The sequence below is a fragment of the Oncorhynchus masou genome, chromosome 18, assembly GCF_036934945.1.
Source record: "Oncorhynchus masou masou isolate Uvic2021 chromosome 18, UVic_Omas_1.1, whole genome shotgun sequence".
Classification (NCBI taxonomy): domain Eukaryota; kingdom Metazoa; phylum Chordata; class Actinopteri; order Salmoniformes; family Salmonidae; genus Oncorhynchus; species Oncorhynchus masou.
The window spans coordinates 35,336,349-35,362,431 of record NC_088229.1 but is presented as its reverse complement, the minus strand read 5'-3'; the positions used below and the strand labels follow the sequence as shown (position 1 = coordinate 35,362,431).

Below are 26,083 nucleotides of genomic sequence, written 5' to 3'. Positions count from 1 at the left end.
AAACTCAACAGAACAGACATCTTCGTTTCCCCAAGCACTCCAACTCATCTGCGTTGCACCAAACAGCGACTGTCACAGACAACGGGAATCTGTTTCGCTGTTGCTGTGTGCGTCAACGTTGAAATGCCTGAGTTAGATGACCTGGTGAAAATATCATTTAGAATGGGCTTTTTTAAGAAGGAAACTCGGTAGTAATAACCCTGTTATTATTTTGCCCCTACTTTTTAATAATATGGTTATTATGTTCTAAAAGAGAAAGTATTTCCCATCCCTATAATGATCTAAAACACTCGTTCAAACAGGCGTTACTGCGCACTCACGTTTATCAATCGAATAATCTAATAACTGCCCATTTCAGACTATACGCATACACTACTCTAACCTTCATTGTGCGTTAAGAGAACAAACAAAAAAACGTTAATGGAACTGTCACTGAATGCTAAAGAAGACTGGGGTTCAGTCCCTGTCAGTCTGCCCTCCATATTCGCTACAACGTTCTGCTGTGTAGCCTAGGCCAACACTTTGCATAATGGCAACTATTAACGATCTTGTCCATGGTGCTTTACTGACAGTAGTATTTCCCTCTTATGGAAACGGTCCTTCTAACAACTATAGGCTAGTAGACTACGTGAGCACACCAAATAAAACACGATCCTGGAAACCGTGTGTATGTTCCATGTCAAGCTGCTCTCCAAAATCGCTACAACGCCACTATTTTGCAGCCCATTATAAAACTATAGTGGCCCACTAGATTGAGTACCTTAACCTGTAGGCATATCGTAAATTACAGTGGGAAAGTTAAAGTAAATTATAGGCCTATCCAACGGCTGCGGGAGAAATCAACAATTAAGCAGGGGTTTTACGCATGTGTCTGTGGGAGGAGAGGCAACTCGACGACCACTCCTGCATGCGTAGCTAAAATGCTGAAATGAGGCGCTGATTGATTGTTTCATTACAATATATTCATGGGTGCATTCTCCCTTTCTTGGAATAATCATTGATCTAAATATACTGCAGGCCTATTAGATAAATTATGATAGGCTATATAGGCTATAAATAAATAATAACTGATCTGACATGACTTGGTTCGTGGCCTAGCGTAATTTCTCATTTCACTATCCATCTATCGGTCTTTATGGATGGGAGGAATGAAGGATTCATAGGTTATCCCAAAACAGGGGCATCGTCTACGTTATAGGCTATTTGTCTCAGTTATAACGTTAATTTAGTACACCACTTTCGCCCCTTATAGAGACTAGTGGCTAGACCTGTTGGCTTTTAGGTTAAAATAATAGGGCTTTACCCAACCCCCCGCCCTCTGCTCAGTGACACGGTCCATGACAGGGGTTTGGGGGCAGCACTTGAGCCCGACAGGAAGCGCAATTCTTCTCCATACAATCAGTGACCTACATTCACAAGATAATAAGCATAGGCCTACGAGGCTACTTCATTGAAAGTGTAGCCTACATAAAACACCGTGCCATTACACACACGTTTGTAAGTTAACCATTCATTTCGATATACATTATATATGCAAAAGTATGTGGACACCCCTTCAAATTAGTGGATTCGGCTATTTCAGCCACACCTGTTGCTGACAGATGTATAAAATTCAGCACGCATCCATGTAATCTCTACAGACAAACATTGGCAATAGAATGGTCTTACTGAAGAGCTTAGTGACTTTCAAATAATTACTATTTAGTATTAACACTGGATGTGCAGATGATGTAGAGACACTGGGGTGCAAAAAAGCAAGAGGGTAAGTAATAATATGGGGATGTGGTAGTTGGGTGTGCTATTTACAGATTGGCTGTGCACAGGTACAGTGATCAGTAAGCTGCTCTGACAGCTGATGCTTAAATTTAGAGAGGGAGATATAAAACTGCAGCTCCAGTGATTTTTGCAATTCGTTCCAGTCATTGGCAGCAGAGAACTGGAAGGAAAGGCGGCCAAAGGAAGTGTTGGCTTTGGGGATGACCAGTGAAATGCTGGTGGGTGGGTGTTTCTATGGTGACCAGTGAGATGAGATAAGGTAGGGCTTATCTAGCAAAGACTGGGGGCCAGTGGGTCTGGCGACGAATGTGTTGTGAGGGCCAGCCAACGAGAGCATACAGATCGCAGTGGTGGGTAGTATATGAGGCTTTGGTGACAAAACGGATGGCACTGTGGTAGACTACATCCAGTTTGCTGAGTAGAGTGTTGGAGGCTATTTTGTAAATGACATCGAAAAATGTCAAGGAATGGTAGGATAGTCAGTTTTACGAGGGTATGTTTGTCAGCATGAGTGAAGGAGGCTTTGTTGTGAAATAGGAAGCTCATTCTAGATTTAATTTTGGATTGGAGATGCTTAATGTGAGTCTGGAAGGAGAGTTTACATTCTAACCAGACACCTAGGCATTTGTAGTTGTCCACATATTCTAAGTCAGAACTGTCCAGAGTAGTGATGCTTGTTGGGTGGGAGGGTGTGGGCAGCAATCGGTTGAAGAGCATGCACATAGTTTTACTAACATTTAAAAGCAGTTGGAGGCCACGGAAGGAGTCTTGTATGGCGTTGAAGCTTGTTTGGAGGTTTGTTAGCACAGTGTCTAAAGAAGGGGTAGGCCCCTATGAAGGGAAATCTTAACGCTACAGCATAAAATTACATTCTAGACGATTCTGTGCTTCCAACTTTGTGGCAACAGTTTGGGGAAGGCCCTTTCCTGTTTTAGCATGACAATGCCCCTGTGCAGCAAGCGAGGTCCATACAGAAATGATTTGTTGAGATCGGTGTGGAAGAACTTGACTGGCCTGCACAGAGCCCTGACCTCAACCCCATCGAACACCTTTGGAATTAATTGGAACGGCGACTGATAGTCAGGCCTAATCCCCCAACATCAGTGCCCGACCTCACTAATGCTTTTGTGGCTGAATGGAAGTAAGTCCCCGCAGCAATGTTCAAACATCTAGTGGAAAGCCTTCCCAGAAGAGTGGAGGCTGTTATAGCAGCAAAGGTGGGACCAACTCCATATTAATAGCCATGATTTTGGAATGAGATGTTTGACAAGGAGGTGTCCACATACTTTTGGTCATATAGTGTATCTATACAAAGATGCTGTGTCTCAATCCAAAAGCAAAAACAATTTGGATTAAGGTACAAAGTAGTTGACTTTGGGTATTTCAAAATAAGAGTCCATAATACCACAAGGCCTTCATTTGACATACCACTGTTCATTCCATTTACAGTTCATTTAAGTTATTTTGATATTAAACTAATGCAATGGTTTATTAATATATTATTCTAATATATTGTATGTCATACTAAATTATCATAAAAAGATATTGAATGCAGTCAAGGAGCCGGTCTTTTTAAATTGTGCGACGGAAGTGGGAAATCCCTACGCCTGCCTGTCAAAAATCTTTTCCGCTCTTTCTCAAAGCCGCGGTCGAATTTCGTGATATTCACCTGCATCAGCTGATCCTAGTCTTCCCGAAAACGGTTCTAACTCGTTGGGAACTAGACTGCTGTCGCTGCTCTATGCACTTGTTTTCTTGTTAGCTACATATAAGCTGACAGAAGAGGCTGAGTTTGCCGTAGTGTAGTAGACACTAGCTCTTAGCCAGACAACGATAGAGGCCACCGCTTCCGTGTAATGGAATCAAGCTCGGTAAGAGATTTCCGAAGGACAACTGCATGTCAACTCAGCTCTTTATAACATTATTGTGTTGACAACTTATTTTAAAATTTATACATATGGTAATATGATAAAAATACATGTTCTGACAGTTGCCTTTAGTTAGCTACAGATAATATTGATAGATAGCTAGCTTAGCAAGGGAACGTTAGCTAGCCAGTTGATTTTGTTGGTAGCTAGCTAACGACGTTACCTAACAAGTATTGTAGGGCAACATGACATGAACCTCCTAACTAATTATTCAACATTGTTTTTTAAAATGTATTTTGCGTAGACATGATTTGGTTATTATTCACTATGTGTAAGCATACAAATATCTACCCAAGGTATATACCCTTGTAATTCAATGCTTTAACTATGCAAGTCTTGCATTTATTTATTTATTTTGTCTCACTGACTGCTGTTTGCAGTATTAGCAGAATTTATCAGGAAACATATGATAAGCATGTATGGTTGATGAGTTCCTGTTTTACCAGCCCTTCCGCTGCAGCTTGTGCTCAGTGTACTGCCACAGTCAAATTATGCTTAACATTACAGTCAAATAAAAGATACATCTTTCTTTCTCCTCATTAGGCTTCAACCCAGTAAAACGGTTGTGGCCCCACTGTGGATTCCCTGGATTGGACCGGGGCGGAGGCAGTCGTAGGCAGAGCAGGCGCCACGTGAAGTGCGGTTTCGACTTCCCCTATGAGTAGCAGCACCGGTCAGAGAGCACCACGGACCCGGGCGGCGAAGGCAGGCCAGGGGGCAGGGGGGACAACGACATGGACCCCTCAGGACCAGAGTGTGGACCCTTCATACAGGCCAACTACCACTGCAGGTCCAACTACAGCCTGCAGTGGTGGGGGGAGTTCCTGTGTCCTGAGTAAGCTCATCCAACTGCCGGCTCCGCCACTGTCGCGCCACCAGCTGAAGAAGTTAGAGGAGCACAGATACAGCAGTGCAGGTCGCTCACTTCTGGAGCCCTTCATGCAGCACTACTGGGAGTGGCTAGTGGCATGTGTGCCAGCATGGATAGCCCCCAACCTCATCACTATTGTGGGCCTGGCCATCAACATTCTCACCACATTGGTGCTGGTGTACTACTGCCCCACTGCCACTGAACAGGTAGGTCCATGCAGGGGCATCACTGGGAATTCTAGGCCCTGGAAAGAATTTGATGTTGGATCTCTTTCACACACGGCCACTCAAATGGCCCTCCCTCCCACTGAGTATGCATATTTAAATGAATTAATCAGCAGGTATTCCTACTAAGTAATAACCATGGATTATTAGGTCAATATTTGTTGTAACGGCTGTAATAATATACACTACTGACAGGACATAGAGAGAAGACGAGGCCGTCAGTATTTCTTTCAGAATTTCTTGATTGAAAAGTATCGATTGGGCCTCCCGGATGGCGCAGTGGTTAAGGGCGCTGTACCGCAGCGCCAGATGTGCCACCAGAGACTGTGTTCGCGCCCAGGCTCTGTCGTAACCGGCCGCAACCGGGAGGTCCTTGGGGCGACGCACAATTGGCCTAGCGTCGTCCGGGTTAGGGAGTGGTTGGCCGGAAGGGATGTCCTTGTCTCATCGCACACCAGCGACTCCTGTGGCGGGCCAGGTGCAGTGCGCGCTAACCAAGGTTGCCAGGTGCACGGTGTTTCCTCCAACACATTGGTGCGGCTGGCTTCCGGGTTGAATGCAAGCTGTGTAAAGAAGCAGTGCGGCTTGGTTGGGTATCGGAGGACGCATGACTTTCAACCTTCGTCTCTCCCGAGCCCATACGGGAGTTGTAGCGATGAGACAAGATAGTAGCTACTAAAACAATTGGATACCATGAAATTGGGGAGAAAACGGGGTAAAAAATAAATAAAAATAGTATCGATTGGGTAATTGTCATATATAGCCTACCCTTTCAAAGCGAAGATTTATCAAAATGTCTGTCTCTGTTTTGTCAATGTTGGGTGCAATTTGTTGTAGATAAGAATGCTACACTATACCTACTGTCCTTGTTGTCTCTGTGAGAATCAAGCTATTCTAAACCATCTTACAGTAACAGTATTTGATGAACATGGTGTTATGGTAAAATACCAGAAAGCCACAAACATTGACCTTTTACATTTACAGTTTAGTAATTTAGCAGATGCTCTTATCCAGATCGACTTACAGTAGTGAGTGCATGCAATTTCGTACTGGCCCCCTGTGGGAATTGAACCCACATCCCTGGCATTGCAAGTGCCATGCTCCAACTGAGCTACACAGGACAAACTCACTGAATTTGAATGTCACTTCCTTGGCTGTCTGAAAACGTTACCTGCTGTCAAATCTTCCCTCCCTCCATCCAAGTTTCCGTAATTCCTCTCAAAGCTCATTGGAGGAGGTCGACAGGAGGGACCCTGGATCCTCTCCTCTAAATGCGCTTTGAGAGGAATTGAGGAAACCAGGATGCAAGGATTTGACACCAGCTAAGGTTTTCAGACAAAGAGTAGGTGTAGGTGTTTTGGCCGCCATGCAGTCTTACCTGTGACCTTACATGTGGAGGTATAATGTCAACACTACCCATGTTGTATAACTAAGACGAAAGTGTGTGAGTTGGTACTGGTGACATGTTTTTGGAATCTGACCTGTTGAAGAGTTATGACTCTTTCTGGGGTTTTGCACATTGTAATATGGGCAATTCCACGGTATCAGAGTGATGCTAAGACTATGATTTTTCACTTCATTTTTTTTCTTCTCAAACACATGTACTTGAACAGTGCAGAGGCAAGTGTTGGTAACAAAATGATGGCACCAACAGCACAAACTGTCATTCTGTTACCAAACTTAGCATTTGCACTGTTCTTCAATAAATGTGTTTTTGTAACAATTCTGTGGAAATTATTAAAATTAGTCATTGTGCATAGATTTATGGTTTGTTTAGCTTGCCAATCATTGGTTTTTGTTTGACATTTTCAAGTGAAAAATCAGTTTCAGGATCACTCTGTTACTGTGGAATTGCCCCTACATAACATGTTGTTGTGTTGGCCTCATGAATGTCTAAAGATTGACATTTCAACTACTAGTGATTGTAGATTATCAATTGGTTCATGAAAGGATGTGTGTTTTATGAGTGTACAAAAGCTGAAGAACATGCACACATTCAGGTACTTTCCGTAGGTGCCGGAGTGGTAGGCAAACTCATGGAAAACAGAAAGGAAATCGCCAAACACTGCTGCTCATGCTCCCAGGTGATATTTATTTATGACAATGTTTCGACCCCAAGGTCTTCATCAGGCATCCATATCCCAGGTGGCGGTGGAAGGCCCTATATATAGGGGCAGTACTCCGTGACATCTCTTCCTGAAACAGGAGGTAAAAAATGTATAACATAAGTTCACAATATTAACATTCAATCTATCAACATATATGATCATACACAAGGAATATGATCAATATTTATAGTAATATACATACAATACTCAATTAGGAAAAAACAACACAATTTGGACATATTGAAACTAGCAGCAGTGTGCAGCGTTTTCCTTTCTGTTTAGGAATGTAGCCTGTCAATGCAAAACCAGTTTGCTTGCCTTAATGCTTTTGCTTAGAATATGTGATACAGCAGGATGTGTGTGTCACCACAAAAGTGTTGTGCTTAAAAATGATTTAAGCAACATTATAGAATAGATCAAGGGCATTTTAAGGCTGTCAATTTTAACAAAGTAGATATGACTAGGCTATGACTTTGTGAATGGAAAAAGGTTGACCAATTATTGTTAGTTTATCAATATTTAACATTAGACATGTTTTGCCTTTCCTTTCTCTTGGTCACTGGGGCCAGGCTTGCGCAATGCTCCATGTCATGTGTGCTTGTTTTGCTGCGGTACGTGGGGGATGCCTTACAGGGCTCTTGGGGACAGGCACCCCGTGTCCCCGTCCTCAGGTTTCACATCTAGCCTCAGGCCACTTCTCCTGCCTCCCGAGCCGTAGAGGGTAGGAATAGGCATTTAGAATGGTCTCCCTCAGACTAGCTTACTCAAGCTGGCTTAATTGTGAATCGATTAGAATTGGTTATGGGTTGTTATGTATTTTTTAGCTACACAATCGCATGGTCTTTAGTATTTGAGTCCTCTTAAGTCTAAGTTGTATACATACATACAGTACATTCAGAAATTATTCAGACCCCTTGTCCTTTTCCACATTGTTACGTTACAGCCTTATTCTAAAATGGATTAAATCTACACACAATACCCCATAATGACAAAGCAAAAACAGGTTAAAATACATTTTTGCTAATTTATAATAAACTGAAATATCACATTTTACATAAGTATTCAGACCCTTTACTCAGTAATTTGTTGAAGCACCTTTGGAAGCGATTATTGCCTCGGGTATGATGCTACAAGCTTGGCACCTGTATTTTGGGAGTTTCTCCCATTCTTCTCTGCAGATCCTCTCAAGCTCTGTTAGGTTGTACTCTCTGTACTTTGCTCTGTTCATCTTTGCCTTGATCCTGACTAGTCTCCCAGTCCCTGCCACTGAAAAACATCCCCTCAGCATGGTGCTAGCACCACCATGCTTCACCGTAGGGATAGTGCCAGGTCTGACAAAGAGTTTAATCTTGGTTTCATCAGACCAGAGAATATTGTTTCTCATGGTCTGAGAGTCTTTAGGTACTGTATGGCAAACACCAAGCGGACTGCCATGTGCTTTTTACTGAGGAGTGGCTTCTGCCTAGCCACTCTACCATAAAGGCCTGATTGGTTGAGTGCTGCAGAGATGGTTGTCCTTCTGGAAGATTCTCCACAGAGGAACTGTAGAGCTCTGACAGAGTGACCATCAGGTTCTTGACCACTTTCCTGACCAATTGCTGTTTGTCTGGGCGGCCAGCTCTAGGAAGAGTCTTGGTGCTTCCAAACTTCTTCCATTTAAGAAGGATGGAGGCCACCGTGTTCTTGGGGACCTTCAAATATTTTGGTACCTTTCCCCAGATCTGTGCCTCAACACAATCCTGTCTCGGCGCTCTACGGTCAATTCCTTCGACTTCATGGCTTGGTTTTAGTTCTGACATACCTGTCTACATATATGGTCCCACAGTTGACAGTGTATGTGCCTTTCCAAATCATGTCCAATAAATTGAATGTACCACAGGTGGACTCCCAAGTTGTAGAAACATCTCAAGGATGATCAATGGAAACAGGATAATAATTATGCAACATTTCTAAAAACCTGTTTTTGCTTTGTCATTATGGGTATTGTGTGTAGATTGCTGAGGATAAAACATAAAATATATTTTTTTAGAATAGCTGCAACAAAATGTGGAATTGTGTTACATTTCTTAGTCTACTGTATGTTGCGTTCAAATATTATCAGCTACAGTTTGTTATCAGGGAAGGTTGCACAATGGATACTAGATCCCTCTGTATTCCTCCTCCCACGGCGAGTTAAGGGGCAGCTGTTCAAACAAACTGGCCCTCTTAGTCTGATATTAAACACACTTTTGTCAATACTGTATGCTGACACATGGGAACGTTTCGGTTACTTTCAACCCAATCAGTTGAAATATATTTTTAATGGATCTGTTGTTGTCAGGGGTTAAATTGGGCCAGGTCAAATGAAAGCCTGGTGGCTTTCAAATTGTTGCCATTTAATTTTCCTCAGCCAACAACACAAATAAGCAAAGGCAAAATCAGACGACCCCATCTTGGAATAGTTTACCTTTTCAATTGGCCAACTTGTCACATTCTATGCGAAAAGTTTCTCTCCGGTGCTTTCAAACAATGAGTGCTGCATAGGGAGAGAAACATGCATGCCCAGTCATTGCACAACATTGTTAATGCAGTCATAAGAGAACACACCTTCTGATAGCAGTTTTGATGGCCACTGTAGGACCTGAGAGCTTTCTAGTGTTACTACACTTTTCTTTCTCAAATCCCCAACATTTGTGAACTGCAGCTTTTCAGAACTAAAGTTTTAACAGCGTCAGTGTCAGCGCTTGCCAATGTCGTTTTAATGCATAGGGTAGACTGGTGCTAAATGTAACACAAGTCAGGTGCAACTGGTAGGCCTACATTAAAGTAACTGTACAGGGAAAATGTCATATTCTGTTAACTCCTACCCAGGTAATGTTGTCAACTCATCCTATACTTGTATTTGTGGCCAAAGCATACATTGGGGGAAAAACACACAAAAAAACCCAACTCAAACAGACCCGGGACACACACTTTTCACAGAATTTTGCCTGGTGGGAGGTACTATACATCACGGTGGGCTTAGATTTCTGTGCGCGTACAGAAGCACACAGTATCGAGTCCGAACCGAGTACTCGCTCATGTCCGGATTGTGGAATTTATTCACCACATTGCCCTTAGTCAAATATATCCAATTTTCACTGAAGATTTACCTCATTGTTTTGGCTTCTTGTGGTCAATTTGCAGTCTAAAAATAATTTGTAGTTATGTTCTATATCGTGGAGCTTCGGCCCATAGGGGAGCTCTGCTCCTAGTGGTTTACCCCACTGCCTAGTCAGCGAATAGCCTGAGACAGAACTATGCACACACCTGCAGCCAGAAGCTCTTGAGCTCAGTGTCGCTGCTCCACCATGGCGGCTGTGGACTCACACGACTTATGTTTCGTGTGTCTAGGATCACAGCACTCAAGGGGCGGCCTCACAGACCCCCGGAATGACCAAGCTGTGCCCTCCTATCTTTTAAAGGAGAGGAAACGGTGATGGGTGTTCTTTAGGCTGGATATCCCTCGAGGACGCCATGTCTGTGCTAGCCTCAGGTTCTGAGGCATCATATGATGATGCCGCCTCTAGAGAAGACGATAATATTGGGAAGTGTGTGGATGTTTCTCCGGAACAGTCTAACCCACTGACCGATTTTGATAATAAAAAAATAATAAAAACTCCCTATGGAGAGTGCAAGGATGAGACGGGCTCTGAATTTTCAGCAGCCCTCCTATGCAACCGCCTCTTTGCGCTCTGATTTTCCAGGGCTCGTTGAGCGGGCTGCGAGTCGGCTTGAGATCATGCTGCCCTCCAACCCAGAAGTGGACATGATGGAGGGCGGCCCCTACTCTCTAACAAGAAGGGTGGTGGTGCCACTGGCACCAGCTATGCTCTCGCTCTGAAAATATGTTGAAGGTTTATGGGGGTCACCTTTTGAGGGTGAGAGTGCCGGTAAAAGCTAACACCCCATTCACCAGAGGAACTGCAGACGGCCCCAGGGGATCCCCAGGCTCGGGCACGCCATGGCTGCGTACCTTATCCTGGTTTGAGCTCCTGGCAGTCATCCAAAAAGCCCACTACCTACTACAAAGGACAGGCTCACAGCTCAGCTGGTAGAGAAGTCCTTTGCATTAGGTGTCCAGGCTGTAGCAGCAGTGAACAATATTGCCAACAATATCCTGGTAGCCTCTCTATCCCGTCTCACCACGGACAAGACTGAGCTGTCATGAGAGGAGATAGAGGCGTCGAATTTCCGGCGCCGTACTTCATCTCACCCAGGAGTCGGCTGTGTATGCGGGGAGGTCGGGAAACGACACCTTTGGCTGTCTCTGACGGCCATGAAGGAATCTGACAAAGCCACCCTGTTGAACGCCCCCATCTAACAGCGGCCTCTTTGGAGCTGGCGTCAGAGGCAACGACGCGTTTCGGAAAGCTGGAGGTGGGGAGGGAACAACTATCTAGACACCTGCCATTGGCAGGAGGATCTAGATCGCTTTCCAGAGAGCCACCTAGTTTCACCGTCTCCAGTAGACCCTGGTCTACGGCCAGACGGATAGCCTGAGGAACAGCAGCATCCAGCTCACCGAGAGTGGGCCATTCCACTCCCGCAGCGCCAGAGAGAGCAGCCGCTTCACCGGCAAGAGAGGTGGTCATGACGTCACCCTGGCGACAACCTAAGGGCAGCCAGAAGCGACCATGACAGGACGAGGGGGAGAAGAGAGGGAAGAGCACAACGCTCTGTTCAACAGCGCCTACTATTCCCCCCGCTCCCCTGCAAAGAGATGGGGGAGCCAACGTGTTTGTTGAATAAAGACTAGATTCCAATTGTATTTGTCAAGAGAACCTCTTTTCCATAACAAACCAGAGATCGTTCAGGTTCTCTCTCTCCACTCTGTGTTTAGTACAGCCCACCATGGGTGCGTAGGTGAGCACACACATGAGGACTCTGTGAATGGCAATGATAAGAGGGCAGCAAAGCGGACACTCTTGATGAGCCGCCATGCTATACCTCATAAAAACCCTCGACCCCAGACTCCTAGGAGTAATGTGGCTCAGAGTTTAAAGAACAGCCTGTGTACATAACCCCATGTTGGGTTGATGACTCAATCGCTGTTGGAGACTGCGCACTAACTCAGGCAATAGCCTCAATGCAGTTCAGACCCGTGCTGCGTTCACGGAGGGCTGGAACCACAAGGTTACGAGTGTAACCGTGCTGTCGCTCCCGTTTCTCACAGAACGCGCTAATATTTCCTCCCCCTTTCGAGGGGGGCCCACCTTGGGCTGTGCCACCACTTCACTGTTGGGAGGACAGCGGCGACATGGGCCATAGAGGAATACAGGTCCTTCCTACTGAATGCACCACAACTTCACTCTCTCCTGCTCTCAGAGCATTATTGGGAGTGGCAGTGAAGTTTCACCCTCTCCCACTGGCTAAGCTGGATGCTGGAGAAGGGTTACCGGACTCCTCCACCGTTTTCGACCGTGGTGGAAACTGATGAAATCGGCAGAGGAAGTAGCCGCTCTTGTGAAAGAGATTAAGGTACCTTTGGTGAAGGAGGAGGTCACAGTATTTCCCAGATAGAACAACGGAACAGCAGGCTATATTCGCCCTACTAACTAGTGCCAAAAAAGACTGGGGGTATGAGGCCATTATTGGATCTACGCATTCTCAACGAGAGCGTAGCCAAACGGCCCTTTCGAATGCTTACGATAAAACTGGAATGTGTCCACAACAAAGACTTTTGTATAAGCATAGACCTAAAGGGCGCGTTCTTCCATGTGCCGGTTCATCCGCATCACTGGAAGTCTCTGCATTTTGCCTTCCAAGGGGTGGCGTACAAGTATGCAAGAATACCATTCGGGTACATCCTGGCACCTTTTCCAAGTGCGTGGAGGCTGCAATGGACCTGTTGCATCGTCAAGGGATAAGGGTCTTGGCCTACCTAAACGACCTACTGGTTCTCGCCCCGTCAGCAGAGCTGGCAATCACACACACAACACAGACAGTGATTAATCTCAGGCTTCTGGGGTTCGCTGTGAATAGGGAAAAGAGCAGACCCTGGCCCAGTCATCGGATTGTCTACCTGGGACTACAGCTAGCCACTGACTATGAAGGCTTGAATTTCGGATCCTCAACATGCTGCCCTGTTGCTAGCCCTATGAAGGTTGTCCCATATTCTGTTATCTGCCCCACTAATCATTGGCTTTGGTTAATGGATTGAGTGTGGCGGGTTACACTGAGGAATCAGCGAGTATGTCTTACTTGGTTCAGCCTGCACTCAGCATTGCTGATGGGAGGACTAGAACTAAAGGGAGAGGACCAATGGACAGGGTTTCATCAGTTCTACCTTTTCCTGTTAGAATGACTACATAGCATGACTCCTGGCTGAAGGTTTAGTACAGTAGAGTCATGTATTCTAACCTGCCCACAAGTCTATGACTGTTTGGGAGGAAGGATTAGGGATATAATTTCTTTAACTGGTATTACAGAACTATTAGACCAATTGTTTAATATTGAAGTATCATCTATCTGCTTGTACAGATTAGTATGGCTCATATTGTGTTTTATCTGCCCACTAGTCATTGGCAATGCCTTTTAGACTGAGTAGGGCGGATTGGACTGAGGACACAGTATATTGGGACAGTGTGTTATAGCACTGAGGGACTTAGTCGCAGCCATGGCTGAGCCCGACCTTTTCATTAAGTGGGAAGTGTTAGGCTCGGCAGGAGTACATTTTGGAGTGTTGCGCTCCGCCTTAAACCGCTAGGAGCGGCGCTCCCCTTTGGGGCGGAGTTCCACGATATAGAACGATAGTTACCAGAGTTGTAACTCCAGTTCTATGAGTGGAGCGGAGCCCCATGGGACTTAATTCTAGAGGGGGAAATTATATTTTAGATGTCAGTATAATTGTATTTTAATTCATTTTGGAGTAGAATGTCCTTTTTAAAAAGTCACCTGAACTTACCCGTCTTTCTCCCAAAAATGAAAAGCTCCACCCCCCCACCGGGTGTGGCTATGAAATAGTAGGGACTTCCCAATCCCAATTTGACCTATGGATTGGACATAACATCCTATAACCCAAACATAGAAATTGTGTTCATAAAGGCCGAAACCCATACTTTTCTGTGGAAGTCGAGGAGCACTAGTAGACCGTCTATTGTAAATGTTGAATGTTTGTTCCCTTTACCTTTCAGGCACCGCTGTGGGTGTACCTGTCTTGTGCAGTGGGCCTCTTCATCTACCAATCACTGGACGCCATCGATGGGAAACAGGCACGGCGCACCAATAGCAGCACCCCACTGGGAGAGCTCTTTGACCATGGCTGTGACTCCCTTTCAACAGGTGTGTGTGTTGAAGCGTGTGTATACCGTCTCAAACTACCATAAACAACACACTCACAGGCTACAAATTACATGGAAGACGGACACAACAAATATGCACTTATAGACAGACACAATATACCCATAAATGTACACAACACACTTACAGATGTAAACAACATTAATGATTTAAGACTGAGAAACATCATGTTGTGTAATTGAACTTTCTATCACTCTCTCTCCCCCTCTCTCACTCTCTCTCCCTCTTTTGCATGCATTGATGTCACTGGTATTAATATTTTTTTCATTTCCACACACAATTAAGACAAAGTGAAGAATCAGAATATACCTGCCTCTTTAACTCTTACTTTCTATCACCCACCTGCTCTCTTTCTCTGTCTCTCTCTCATATTCTCTGTCTCTCTCATATTCTCTGTTTCTGACTTCTCTCCCCTCTCTTAGTGTTTGTGGTCTTGGGCACCTGTATCGCCGTCCAACTTGGAACTAACCCCGACTGGATGTTCTTCTGCTGCTTCGCCGGCATGTTCATGTTCTACTGTGCTCACTGGCAGACCTACGTGTCAGGAACCCTGCGCTTTGGCATGTGAGTGGGTGGGCACCCCGTCTGAGCTTTCCTTTAAACTACAGTCTAGTCAAGAGTTTAGACACACCTACTCATTCAAGGGTTTTTCTTTATTTAAAAAAACTATTTTCTACATTGTTGAATAATGGTGAAGACATAACTATGAAATAACACATATGGAATTATGTAGTAACCAAAAAAATGTAAACAAATCAAAATATATTTGAGATTCTTCAAAGTAGGCACACTTTGCCTTGATGACAGCTTTGCACACTATTGGTATTCTCTCAACCTGCTTCACCTGGAATGCTTTTCCAACTGTCTTGAAGGATTTCCGACATATGCTGAGCACTTGTTGGCTGCCTTTCCTTCACTCTGTGGTTCAACTCATCCCAAACTATCTCAATTGGGTTGAGGCCAGGTCATCTGATGCAGCACTCCATCACTCTCCTTCTTGGTCAAATAGCCCTTACACAGCCTGGAGGTCATTGTCCTGTTGATAAACAAATGACAGTCCCACTAAGCGCAAACCAGATGGGATTGCATATCGCTGCAGAATGCTGGTTGTGTGCCTTGAATTATAAACAAATCACTGACCGTGTAACCAGCAAAGCACTCCCACATCATCATCACTCCTCCTCCATGCTTCACGGTGGGAACCACACATGCGAAGATCATCCATCCGTTCACCTGCTCTGCATCTCACAGACACGCCGGTTGGAACCAAAAATCTCACATTTGGACTCATCAGACCAAAGGACAGATTTCCAAGTCTCTTCTTATTATTGGTGTCCTTTTAGTAGGGGGTTTCTTTGCAGCAATTCAACCATGAAGGCCTGTTTCACACAGTCTCCTCTGAACAGTTGATGTTGACATGTCTGTTGCTTGAACTCTGTGAAGCATGTATTTGGGCTGCAATTTCTGAGGCTGGTAACTAATGAACTTATCCTCTGCAGCAGAGGTAACTCTGGGTCTTCCTTTCCTGTGGCGGTCCTCATGAGAGCCTGTTTCGTCATAGCGCTTGATGGTTTTTGCGACTGTACTTGAAGAAACTTTCAAAGTTCTTGACATTTTCTCGATTGACTGACCTTCATGTCTTAAAGTAATGATGGACTGTCATTTCTCCTTGCTTATTTGAGCTGTTATAATATGGACTTGGTCTTTTACCAAGGCTATCTTCTGTATACCACCCCTACCTTGTCACAACAACTGATTGGCTCAAACGCATGAAGAAGGAAAGAAATTCCACAAATTAACTTTTAACAAGGCACACCTGTTAATTGAAATGCGTTCCAGGTGACTACCTCATGAAACTGGTTGAGAGAATTCCATGAGTGTGCAAAGCTGACAAGGCAAAGGGTGGCTCCTTTGAAGAATCTCAAATATGAAATATATATATATTTTTGGGATTACTACATGATTCCATATGTGTTATTTCATAGTTTTGATGTCTTCACTATTATTCTACAATGTAAAAAATAAAGAAAAACCCTTGAATGAATAGGTGTTCTAAAACTTTTGACCGGGTGTGTATCAACATTTGCTTATCTGTTTGGCTTTCGGGAACAGCCACAACAAGGACAAGGGACAAATGTCCTGGGAGTATGGTTGATTTGATGTAAGCCCTTGACAGAGTAAGTAAGAGTTATAGGTTGTCCGCCAGAAAAAAAACAACCTTATCAGAGCAGGTTCCTCTCAGCCTTTTGAGGGACATGTTCTCTACACCCCCCCCACACACACTCTCAACTAACCCACAACCCAGAGGAATGGATGGTGTTTGTGCAGGACCTGCTAGGGGGTGCTATGTGCATGTTGATTTTGATAACTGTGTGAAATGTGTAATCACTTAACCTTTTGCATATGATTCCTCTGTCTCTTTGCCTGTGCAGCATTGATGTGACTGAAGTGCAATTCTTCATTATAATCATGTATTTGCTGGCTGCCATCGGAGGACCAGCTTTTTGGCAGTTCTTGGTAATTAATTTAACCCATTTGATTCAGCAAATTATGGCCTGTTCCTACTGCTTGGAAATGAAAGAAATTACCTTAATGCTAATTGTTACATGCATTGTAGTCGGTTTGATGCATTTTCTATCCTTTTTTTGTCCTTGTATTGCATCTAGTGTAATACACTGTTTTACATGCAGTTAAACATTTATAGCCTCAAGAATGTCAAGACTTATGAAAGCAATGTAGGGAAGTTATAGCATGTTGGTTAACGTGTTAAGACTCGCGTCCTTGTTGCCGATTTTGCTGAATGCATCCTTTCCTTGTTTCCTGGAGGTAAGCACAGATTTATAAGGTATTGGATAGGTGAAAGCCCAGTTGCCGCCCTATTACCCTCACCAATCCCACCAATTGAGATCTGTGTTTACTTTAAGGAAGGTAGGAAAGATGGATGTGTTTCTAAAATATTGAAACAGGGCTATGCTATTACTAATCCCCCAAACACACAGATCCCTGTGGTGAACATCCAGATTAAGCTCATTCCAGCCATCCTCACTGTGGCGGGAGCCATCTTCTCCTGCACTAACTACTTCCGGGTCATATTCACGGGAGGAGTAGGAAAGAACGGATCCACCATAGCGGTGAGGATGACGTGATCCGTCCTGACTAACGAGGGTTGAATTGTATGGCTGATAAAAGATGACTTGTTGTGTGGAAGTATACAGTGTGTGGGAATTTGTCGCAAAACTGTACGATTGGTTATTTCAACTTTGGTTTATAATATGATCCATATTACATATTACAATTTTGGGTGAAGTAGCCAGTCTTTTCTATTGCTTAAATACCAAAGCACTTGGCATGCTTCATTTCTAGGCATCCATAAAATAGTGACATGGATGACTATCATGCCCGTTTCATTGATATCAGCCAAGCTACTAGTCAGAACTTTACTTTGTGGTTTATTTATCACTTTAGAGACAGATAAGGATAGTGGAATTTTCAGCTGTACAGTGATTGTGACAGCCATGTCCCTTCTTCCTCAGGGAACGAGTGTCCTGTCGCCATTCTTCCACATAGGGTCAGTCATCATTCTGGCCGTCATGATCTACAAGAAGTCTGCGTCCCAGCTGTTTGAGAAGCACCCCTGTCTCTATGTCCTGGCCTTTGGGTTTGTGTCGGCCAAGATCACCAACAAGCTAGTGGTGAGGAACCAGGTGACCTGGATCGTATCCGTTAGGGCACACTGTAGCGAAGTGTTGTGTAACGGAACACAAGCGTTTTTTTGATTGGACAAGTTCAGATAGTACCTCTGTTTCGCATAGATTTCTTCCATTCTGTGCCTACTGAACATGACCGTGAAACATGAAATGCTGAAAAAGCCAGTCTACATTCCAATATCCACACCCGCCACTTGTTTTGGTATAACTGTCGGCTCAAGGGTAAATTACTTTTAAGTCTGTTAACGTACCTTGCATTGAATTTCAGCCCTAGTCCAATGTCTTTAATTGGACTCAATATAGTTATTTGGTCTTTACTCTATTATACGTTGCCGATTCTCTCTCGTTGTTTTTACAGGTAGCTCATATGACAAAAAGTGAGATGTATCTCCATGACTTGGCTTACCTGGGGCCAGGGCTGCTCTTCTTGGACCAGTATTTTAACAGCTTCATAGACGAGTACTTGGTCCTCTGGGTGGCACTGGTAAGTCACCATAGCCCTTAATAGCTTCATCCATGTGTACGTATAGGACCAGTCAAAAGTTTGGACACCTACTCATTCAAGTTTTAAATTATTTGTAATATTTTCTACATTGTAGAATAATAGTGAAGACTGCCTCGTGAAGCTGGTTGAGAGAATGCCAAGATTGTGCAAAGCTGTCATCAAGGCAAAGGGTGGCTGCTTTGAAGAATCTCAAATATATAAAATAGCTAGCTTGCTAGGACAACGGTCGGGTTCTGTTAATGAAGGCAGTTGTAAGGCAGGCGTTTAATACACTGGGTGCTAGCTAGTTAGCAAGCTAGGACTCCAGTACATGGTGGGTGGGATAGGTAGCTAGCTATTTTGCCATGAGGCTGAGTGAAAATGTTGCTGTATTTAGAGCTCAGAGATTCTTGAAAGACGGGACAATCTCAACTTTTTCCCCACAAACATTTGTCTTACTAACTAGAATGACACTCTATGGAAAGATGAGACTCGCAACATGTAAAGTGTTGGTCCTATGTTTCATGAGCTGAAATAAAAGATCCCATATACTTTTCATATGCACAAAATGTTTTTTTCTCATCCCCGTTAGTGAGCTTTTTTCTTTTTTTTTGTCACACAACACAATGCCACAGATGTCTCAAGTTTTGAGAGACAGTGCAATTAACATGCTGACATGCAGGAATGCCCACCAGAGCTGTTGCCAGAGAATTGAATGTTAATTTCTCTACCATAAGCCCAGGACCTCCACATCTGGCTTTTTCACCTCTGGGTCTGACAGCTGAGGAAACTATGGGTTTGCACAACTGAAGAATTTCTGCACAAACTGTCAGAAACCGTCTCGGAGCTCATCTGTGTGCTCGTTGTCCTCACCAGGGTCTTGACCTGACTGCAGTTTGGCGTCGTAACGGACTTCAGTGGGCAAATGCTCTTCGATGGCCACTGGCATCTTGAAAAAGTGTGCTCTTCACGGATTAATTCCGGTTTCAACTGTACCGGGTAGATGGCAGACATTGTGTATAGCGTTGTGTGTGTGAGTGGTTTGCTGATGTCAAAGTTGTGAACAGAGTGCCCAATGGTGGAGTTATGGTATGGGAAAACATAAGCTATGGACAGCAAACACAATTGCCTTTTAATCGATGGAAATTTTAATGCATAGAGATACCGATTCTCATGCCATTCATCCGACGCCATCACTTCATGTTTCAACATGATAAACGGTTGTCATGGCCACATGTCGGAAAGATCTGTACACAATTCCTGGAAGCTGAACATTTCCCAGTTCTTCAATGGCCTGCATACTCACCAGACATGTCACCCATTGAGCGTGTTTGGGATGCTCTGGATCGACGTGTACGACGGCACGTTCCAGTTCCCGCCAATATCCAGCAACTTCGCACAGCCATTGAAGAGGAGTGGAACAACATTCCACAGGCCATATCAACAGCCTGATCAATTCTATGCGAAGGAGATGTCGCACTGCATGAGGCAAATAGTTGTCACACCAGATACGGAAAGGTTTCCTGATCCATGCCCCTACTTTTCTTTTTTAAGGTACAGTGCCTTGCGAAAGTATTCGGCCCCCTTGAACTTTGCGACCTTTTGCCACATTTCAGGCTTCAAACATAAAGATATAAAACTGTATTTTTTTGTGAAGAATCAACAACAAGTGGGACACAATCATGAAGTGGAACGACATTTATTGGATATTTCAAACTTTTTTAACAAATCAAAAACTGAAAAATTGGGCGTGCAAAATTATTCAGCCCCTTTACTTTCAGTGCAGCAAACTCTCTCCAGAAGTTCAGTGAGGATCTCTGAATGATCCAATGTTGACCTAAATGACTAATGATGATAAATACAATCCACCTGTGTGTAATCAAGTCTCCGTATAAATGCACCTGCACTGTGATAGTCTCAGAGGTCCGTTAAAAGCGCAGAGAGCATCATGAAGAACAAGGAACACACCAGGCAGGTCCGAGATACTGTTGTGAAGAAGTTTAAAGCCGGATTTGGATACAAAAAGATTTTCCAAGCTTTAAACATCCCAATGAGCACTGTGCAAGTGATAATATTGAAATGGAAGGAGTATCAGACCACTGCAAATGTACCAAGACCTGGCCATCCCTCTAAACTTTCAGCTCATAGAAGGAGAAGACTGATCAGAGATGCAGCCAAGAGGCCCATGATCACTCTGGATGAACTGCAGAGATCTACAGCTGAGGTGGGAGACTCTGTCCATAGGACAACAATCAGTCGTATATTGCACAAATCTGGCCTTTATGGAAGAGTGGCAAGAAAGCCATTTCTTAAAGATATCCATAAAAAGTGTTGTTTAAAGTTTGCCACAAGCCACCTGGGAGACACACCAAACATGTGGAAGAAGGTGCTCTGGTCAGATGAAACCAAAATTGAACTTTTTGGCAACAATGCAAAACGTTATGTTTGGCGTAAAAGCAACACAGCTCATCACCCTGAACACACCATCCCCACTGTCAAACATGGTGGTGGCAGCATCATGGTTTGGGCCTGCTTTTCTTCAGCAGGGACAGGGAAGATGGTTAAAATTGATGGGAAGATGGATGGAGCCAAATACAGGACCATTCTGGAAGAAAACCTGATGGAGTCTGCAAAAGACCTGAGACTGGGACGGAGATTTGTTTTCCAACAAGACAATGATCCAAAACATAAAGCAAAATCTACAATGTAATGGTTCAAAAATAAACATATCCAGGTGTTAGAATGGCCAAGTCAAAGTCCAGACCTGAATCCAATCGAGAATCTGTGGAAAGAACTGAAAACTGCTGTTCACAAATGCTCTCCATCCAACCTCACTGAGCTCGAGCTGTTTTGCAAGGAGGAATGGGAAAAAAATTCAGTCTCTCGATGTGCAAAACTGATAGAGACATACCCCAAGCGACTTACAGCTGTAATCGCAGCAAAAGGTGGCGCTACAAAGTATTAACTTAAGGGGGCTGAATAATTTTGCACGCCCAATTGTTCAGTTTTTGATTTGTTAAAAAAGTTTGAAATATCCAATAAATGTCGTTCCACTTCATGATTGTGTCCCACTTGTTGTTGATTCTTCACAAAAAAATACAGTTTTATATCTTTATGTTTGAAGCCTGAAATGTGGCAAAAGGTCGCAAAGTTCAAGGGGGCCGAATACTTTCGCAAGGCACTGTATCTAAAGATACAAATCTGTATTCCCAGCCATGTGAAATCCATAGATTAGGGCCTAATGAATTTCTATCAATTGACTGATTTTCTTATAGGAACTTTAACCCAGCAAAATCATTTAAATTGTTGCATGTTGTGTTCATATTTTTGTTTAGTGTAGATATCGGTACAGACACATCATTATTCCTTATTATTTATTTTTGACTGTCACCATTTATGATTGTGTTATTCGATGTGTTTCTATGGGCTATAGAAGTAAAGGCCAAATTAAATATTTGATCAAATAATATAAAACATGTTTGGGGGAAATACCTACAGGGGTCCTAAAATTCTAAATCAAATAGCTAAATGATCCATGCTATGAACATCTTAAAACAATTACATATCTTAGCTTAGTATAATATTTGATTAATCAAATATGTTATGCAAATCTCCAAACTTATTTTTGTTTTGTCTTGTTCTACTATTAAATGTTCCAGAGCTAATTTATTTAGACTTTCACTTCTCTGGAAACAACTTTGATGGACATTCCTGTAGTCAGTATTTCAATTGCACACTCACATCAACTAAACATCTGTGGCATTGTGTTGTGTGATACAAGTGCACATTTTAGTGGCCTTTTATTGTCCCCAACACAAGGTGCATCTGTGTAATGATCATGCTGTTTAATCAGCTTCTTGATATGCCACACCTGTCAGGTGGATGGTTTATCTTGGCAAAGGAGAAATGCTCACTAACAGGAACAAGAGAAAGCTTTTTGTGCTTTATGTTCAGTAGCTAGGAAGACTTCGGTACATAGCAGGGGAGGCGGGAGTGACACCGTGCATTTATATTTTTGTTCAGTAGCTTGGAAGACTGGAGTGACACCGGTAGCTAGCCAGCTAGGACACTATGTCCTTCACGTCTGAAAAACTGATGCTTTTATTTCCCTTAGACCCACATTTTAAATTGCATAGACAATCAGGGGTGCGTTCCTGCAGATTCAGGAATAGCCACATGCAGGAACGCCCCGCAATCACACTGTTGCCTGGCAGGTTCAAAGCAGATTCCAGAAGCCTAAGCTTACTGTAGGACTGCGAGAGAACTTCATTGCCCCCTATCGGTCATACCACACACAATAGAATTTCATAAACATGACAAGGAAATTGTCGTTTTGCAGATAAACATTTGACTTCACAGACTGATTCTAGCCAAAGTAAGATGTCAAAACCCCATAGTTAAGTGGTAAAGTAGTATACCAAAGTCCGTCACTGTTGTGTAGATTGCCTAGCATATATTCATTCAGGGGCAAAAGATGATTGACATTCAACAAATTCTGTAAATAAAGAGCCATAAATGTACTTTATTTGACATCTCTCCTGTCTGTCTTGTTTTATCTCCAGTTCCTGTCCATCTTTGATCTAGTGCGCTACTGCGTTAGCGTCTGCAACCAGATCGCCTCTCACCTGCACATCTTCGTGTTCAAGATCAAACCCCCCAACCTACGGTCCGCCTCTGCCTCCCGGTCAGGCAAAGACGTCTGGTGTAACTGGTCTGGTGACACTACTGACAGGTGGTGACACCGTCTGGCTGGAACTGGTGGAATTACCTCAACCGCCTCCCCCTTGTCTCCACAGGGTTCCCATTGGATGAGACGAATTGGAGGCAGTCTTTCTACGAATGTATAATGCTGCGTTCACAACATCTCGTCATTTCGTAAATACCAGCATACGACTGGGAAAAATCCACATGAACGCCCCTCCAACTGGTAATTACTAGTGGGAAACTATCATCCCTGTGCTCAGTTTCCCACTTGCACCTCTGACGTCATTTGTCAACAAACAAGACAGCAAGCTTGCCGGTATTTTCAGCAGTTGTTTATGGTAAGAACAAAATACAAATTGTTAATACAAAATTGATTCTGTTAATCTTCCTTTAGATTTAGAAAGGGAAATATGGATATACGTTTTATGGGCAAAAAATAGCGAAACAATCAGAAGCCTTCTAATGACCTCCATGTTTGATAATATTTCCCAGTTCAAAACGGGAATACACCCAACTGATAATTACTACCTTCCCACTTGGTTATGAACGCAGTATTAGCCAATTAAATTATGAATACATTGAGGGGGGGAAATTAGATTTTTTTTAATGAAGATCATTTATTTCAGTCTGGTGTGCAATAGTGATCAGTTTTTGCAGATGTGTGGTGTAAAAGGTACCTAGCCGAAGAGGAGAATGAGGAATATGTTTTCTGTTGAGGTTTAGTTTGTCATAAAAGAAGAACCTGGTTATTTGGTAACAAACTATTTGAGATTTAGAAGATATCTAACCAAAGGTTATGGATAGGGGTTAATGTTGCTTACTTTAACCATGCTACCACTATCCAAATGCACTGAAAATAAAATGTTATCCATAGGAAGAAGCAGGTTATACCTAACCAAATGATATACTTAGCTATGAGAATCGCTTAGTGTATTTGCGTGTTTCTGTCCGAGCAATATGACTTAAATGCCGGTCTGTTCTTTCAGTAATGGTACTTGTTCAGCACATCTACATACAATTCCCACCTGTATTCCACTCCAGAGAAAAATGCTAGTTCTCTGTTTAAGGTGTAGCACAGAGTATTTCTTTATAGTATTTCTGCATTCTGTTTGAAACATCTGAAAAGCTGTCATTAGAGATTGCGAATAGCATTGTGGAAGAACACATGGTCATGCGCGAAGACTGCCTTGCATTTCTGTTATTGATCCTATGTCATCCTTGTCCTGTATAGCCTACATCAGGGTTATTCAACTCTTACCCTATGAGGTCTAGAGCCTGCTGGTTTTCTGTTCTACCTGATAATGAATTGCACACACCTGGTGTCCCAGGTCTAAATCAGTCTCTGATTAAGAGGGGAACAATGGGGGAAAAAGCTTTGGAACTGGCTGCAAGCTCCAGGGTTGAGTTTGAGGGGCCTGCATGATCTATGACACTGAATTGTATTATGTTCAATAAGCCCCAAACAAGGGGACCATTGTCTCATCATGTTTACATGATATGGCTATGTACTTCATTTTCTCCCATGTGATTGCAGTACAAATGGACCTGCATTAATACTACTGTTTCTGAGAGATGGAACACAGTTCCTGCTGTATGCTTCCAGTTAACTTGTACCATATATGATGCAAGTCAATGGAGCACTTCTCGTTATCTGTTACATGCGTTCAGACTCTTAACCGTTAGGAATCTAGCTCCTCATTATGATATTCAAGCAACAGTTATGAGTATGTGTTCTGTCCACCGCAAGTCATTTTTGTCACCATGGATGATAAAAAAAATATGTTGAGTGTTTTAGTGATAGGAGTTACTCCAACCTCCTCACGCTCCTTTTACAATATTCATCTGTTTTTTCTCTTAAAAAAAAACATTTTATTTATATATATATATATATATATTTTTGATTAATTCAACTGTGTTGCTTTTTAGTTGAGCTTTGGTTATACTGTAGCGTTGATGAAATAGGAGTCGATCAGGCTGGCACCAGTGTTAATCAGTTCCTCCAAGTGGGAATGTATGTGAAAAATGCAATACAGTCGGTATGCAGCAGTTGCCTTAAATGCTAAGTATTTGCATTAGATGGGAAGGTTTCAAAACTACGGCCTGAAAAGGCTAGTGTTAGACCTAAGTGTTGTGCTATAAATGCTTGATTAGTAACTGATGAATACAATGAAGGGTATGTTTAGATGTTCTCTTCCACTTCACTCCCTGATGTTACTCCTACAGCCACTCCAACTCCCCCAGAGGAACACTGGTGTCATGGCAGCTGCATCCCCATCTAGGTTTCTCTCTCTGTTCATAGTTAGTGAACTTTGGTCTGTTACACAATAGCCCATCAGTTATCTCTCTGTGTGGAACAGTTCAATCCACCCATTTTGTATGGGGTCTTATCATTAACCAAGTATTTAACTATACCCGTAGGGACGCAGTACCGACCATGGTCAAACATAAGGAATGTTTTTTTTTTTTAAAGCAAAAATTAAGGAATGTCTACCCTACCAATTTAGCTAATATCAAACAGTGATGCACAGAGTTAACATGTCTACCGTTTAATGTCTCTTCATAACAAGAGAAGAGCTTGTCAATGTTTGTATCCGATGCATGGGATGGACATTACAACCCACTAATGTTCAGTCAATAGCCACATGGATATGTAACTGAGTGTTCAACCAATTGAAACACCGCCTCAAGCGTAACTAATTTTCCCTTGGATTGTTTATTTTCTGTGCAATGCAGAGATTTAAGATGACTTGCAAAGGGTGCATCATTGGTCAGTGTAAAAAAAAAAAAAAAAAAAAAAAATGCTTTTTAGTGTTTAATGATGTTCAATGGTTTTTAATTTGTTGTTTGGTCAAAATTGTTACTTTTCTGTTAAAGAAAATCATTCATTTTTGAATAAACAAGCCTATGTAAAATAAAGATTGCTATATTTATAACAGGGGATCTAGTCTATTGCTAGCAGCC

The 26,083-nt window shown here is 43.1% G+C and overlaps 1 protein-coding gene across 1 annotated transcript; it reads left to right on the top strand.

Moving 5' to 3' along the window:
• Positions 1–3,376: 3,376 nt before the first annotated feature.
• On the top strand, positions 3,377–26,055 carry LOC135504484 (choline/ethanolaminephosphotransferase 1-like). The gene is made up of 9 exons (XM_064923121.1): positions 3,377–3,647; positions 4,248–4,781; positions 14,062–14,209; positions 14,650–14,791; positions 16,660–16,744; positions 17,227–17,358; positions 17,761–17,919; positions 18,293–18,418; positions 22,981–26,055. Exons 2-9 carry the CDS (start codon positions 4,362–4,364, stop codon positions 23,155–23,157), a joined length of 1,389 nt encoding a protein of 462 aa, XP_064779193.1. The 5' UTR covers positions 3,377–3,647; positions 4,248–4,361; the 3' UTR covers positions 23,158–26,055.
• The last annotated feature ends 28 nt before the right edge of the window (positions 26,056–26,083 follow it).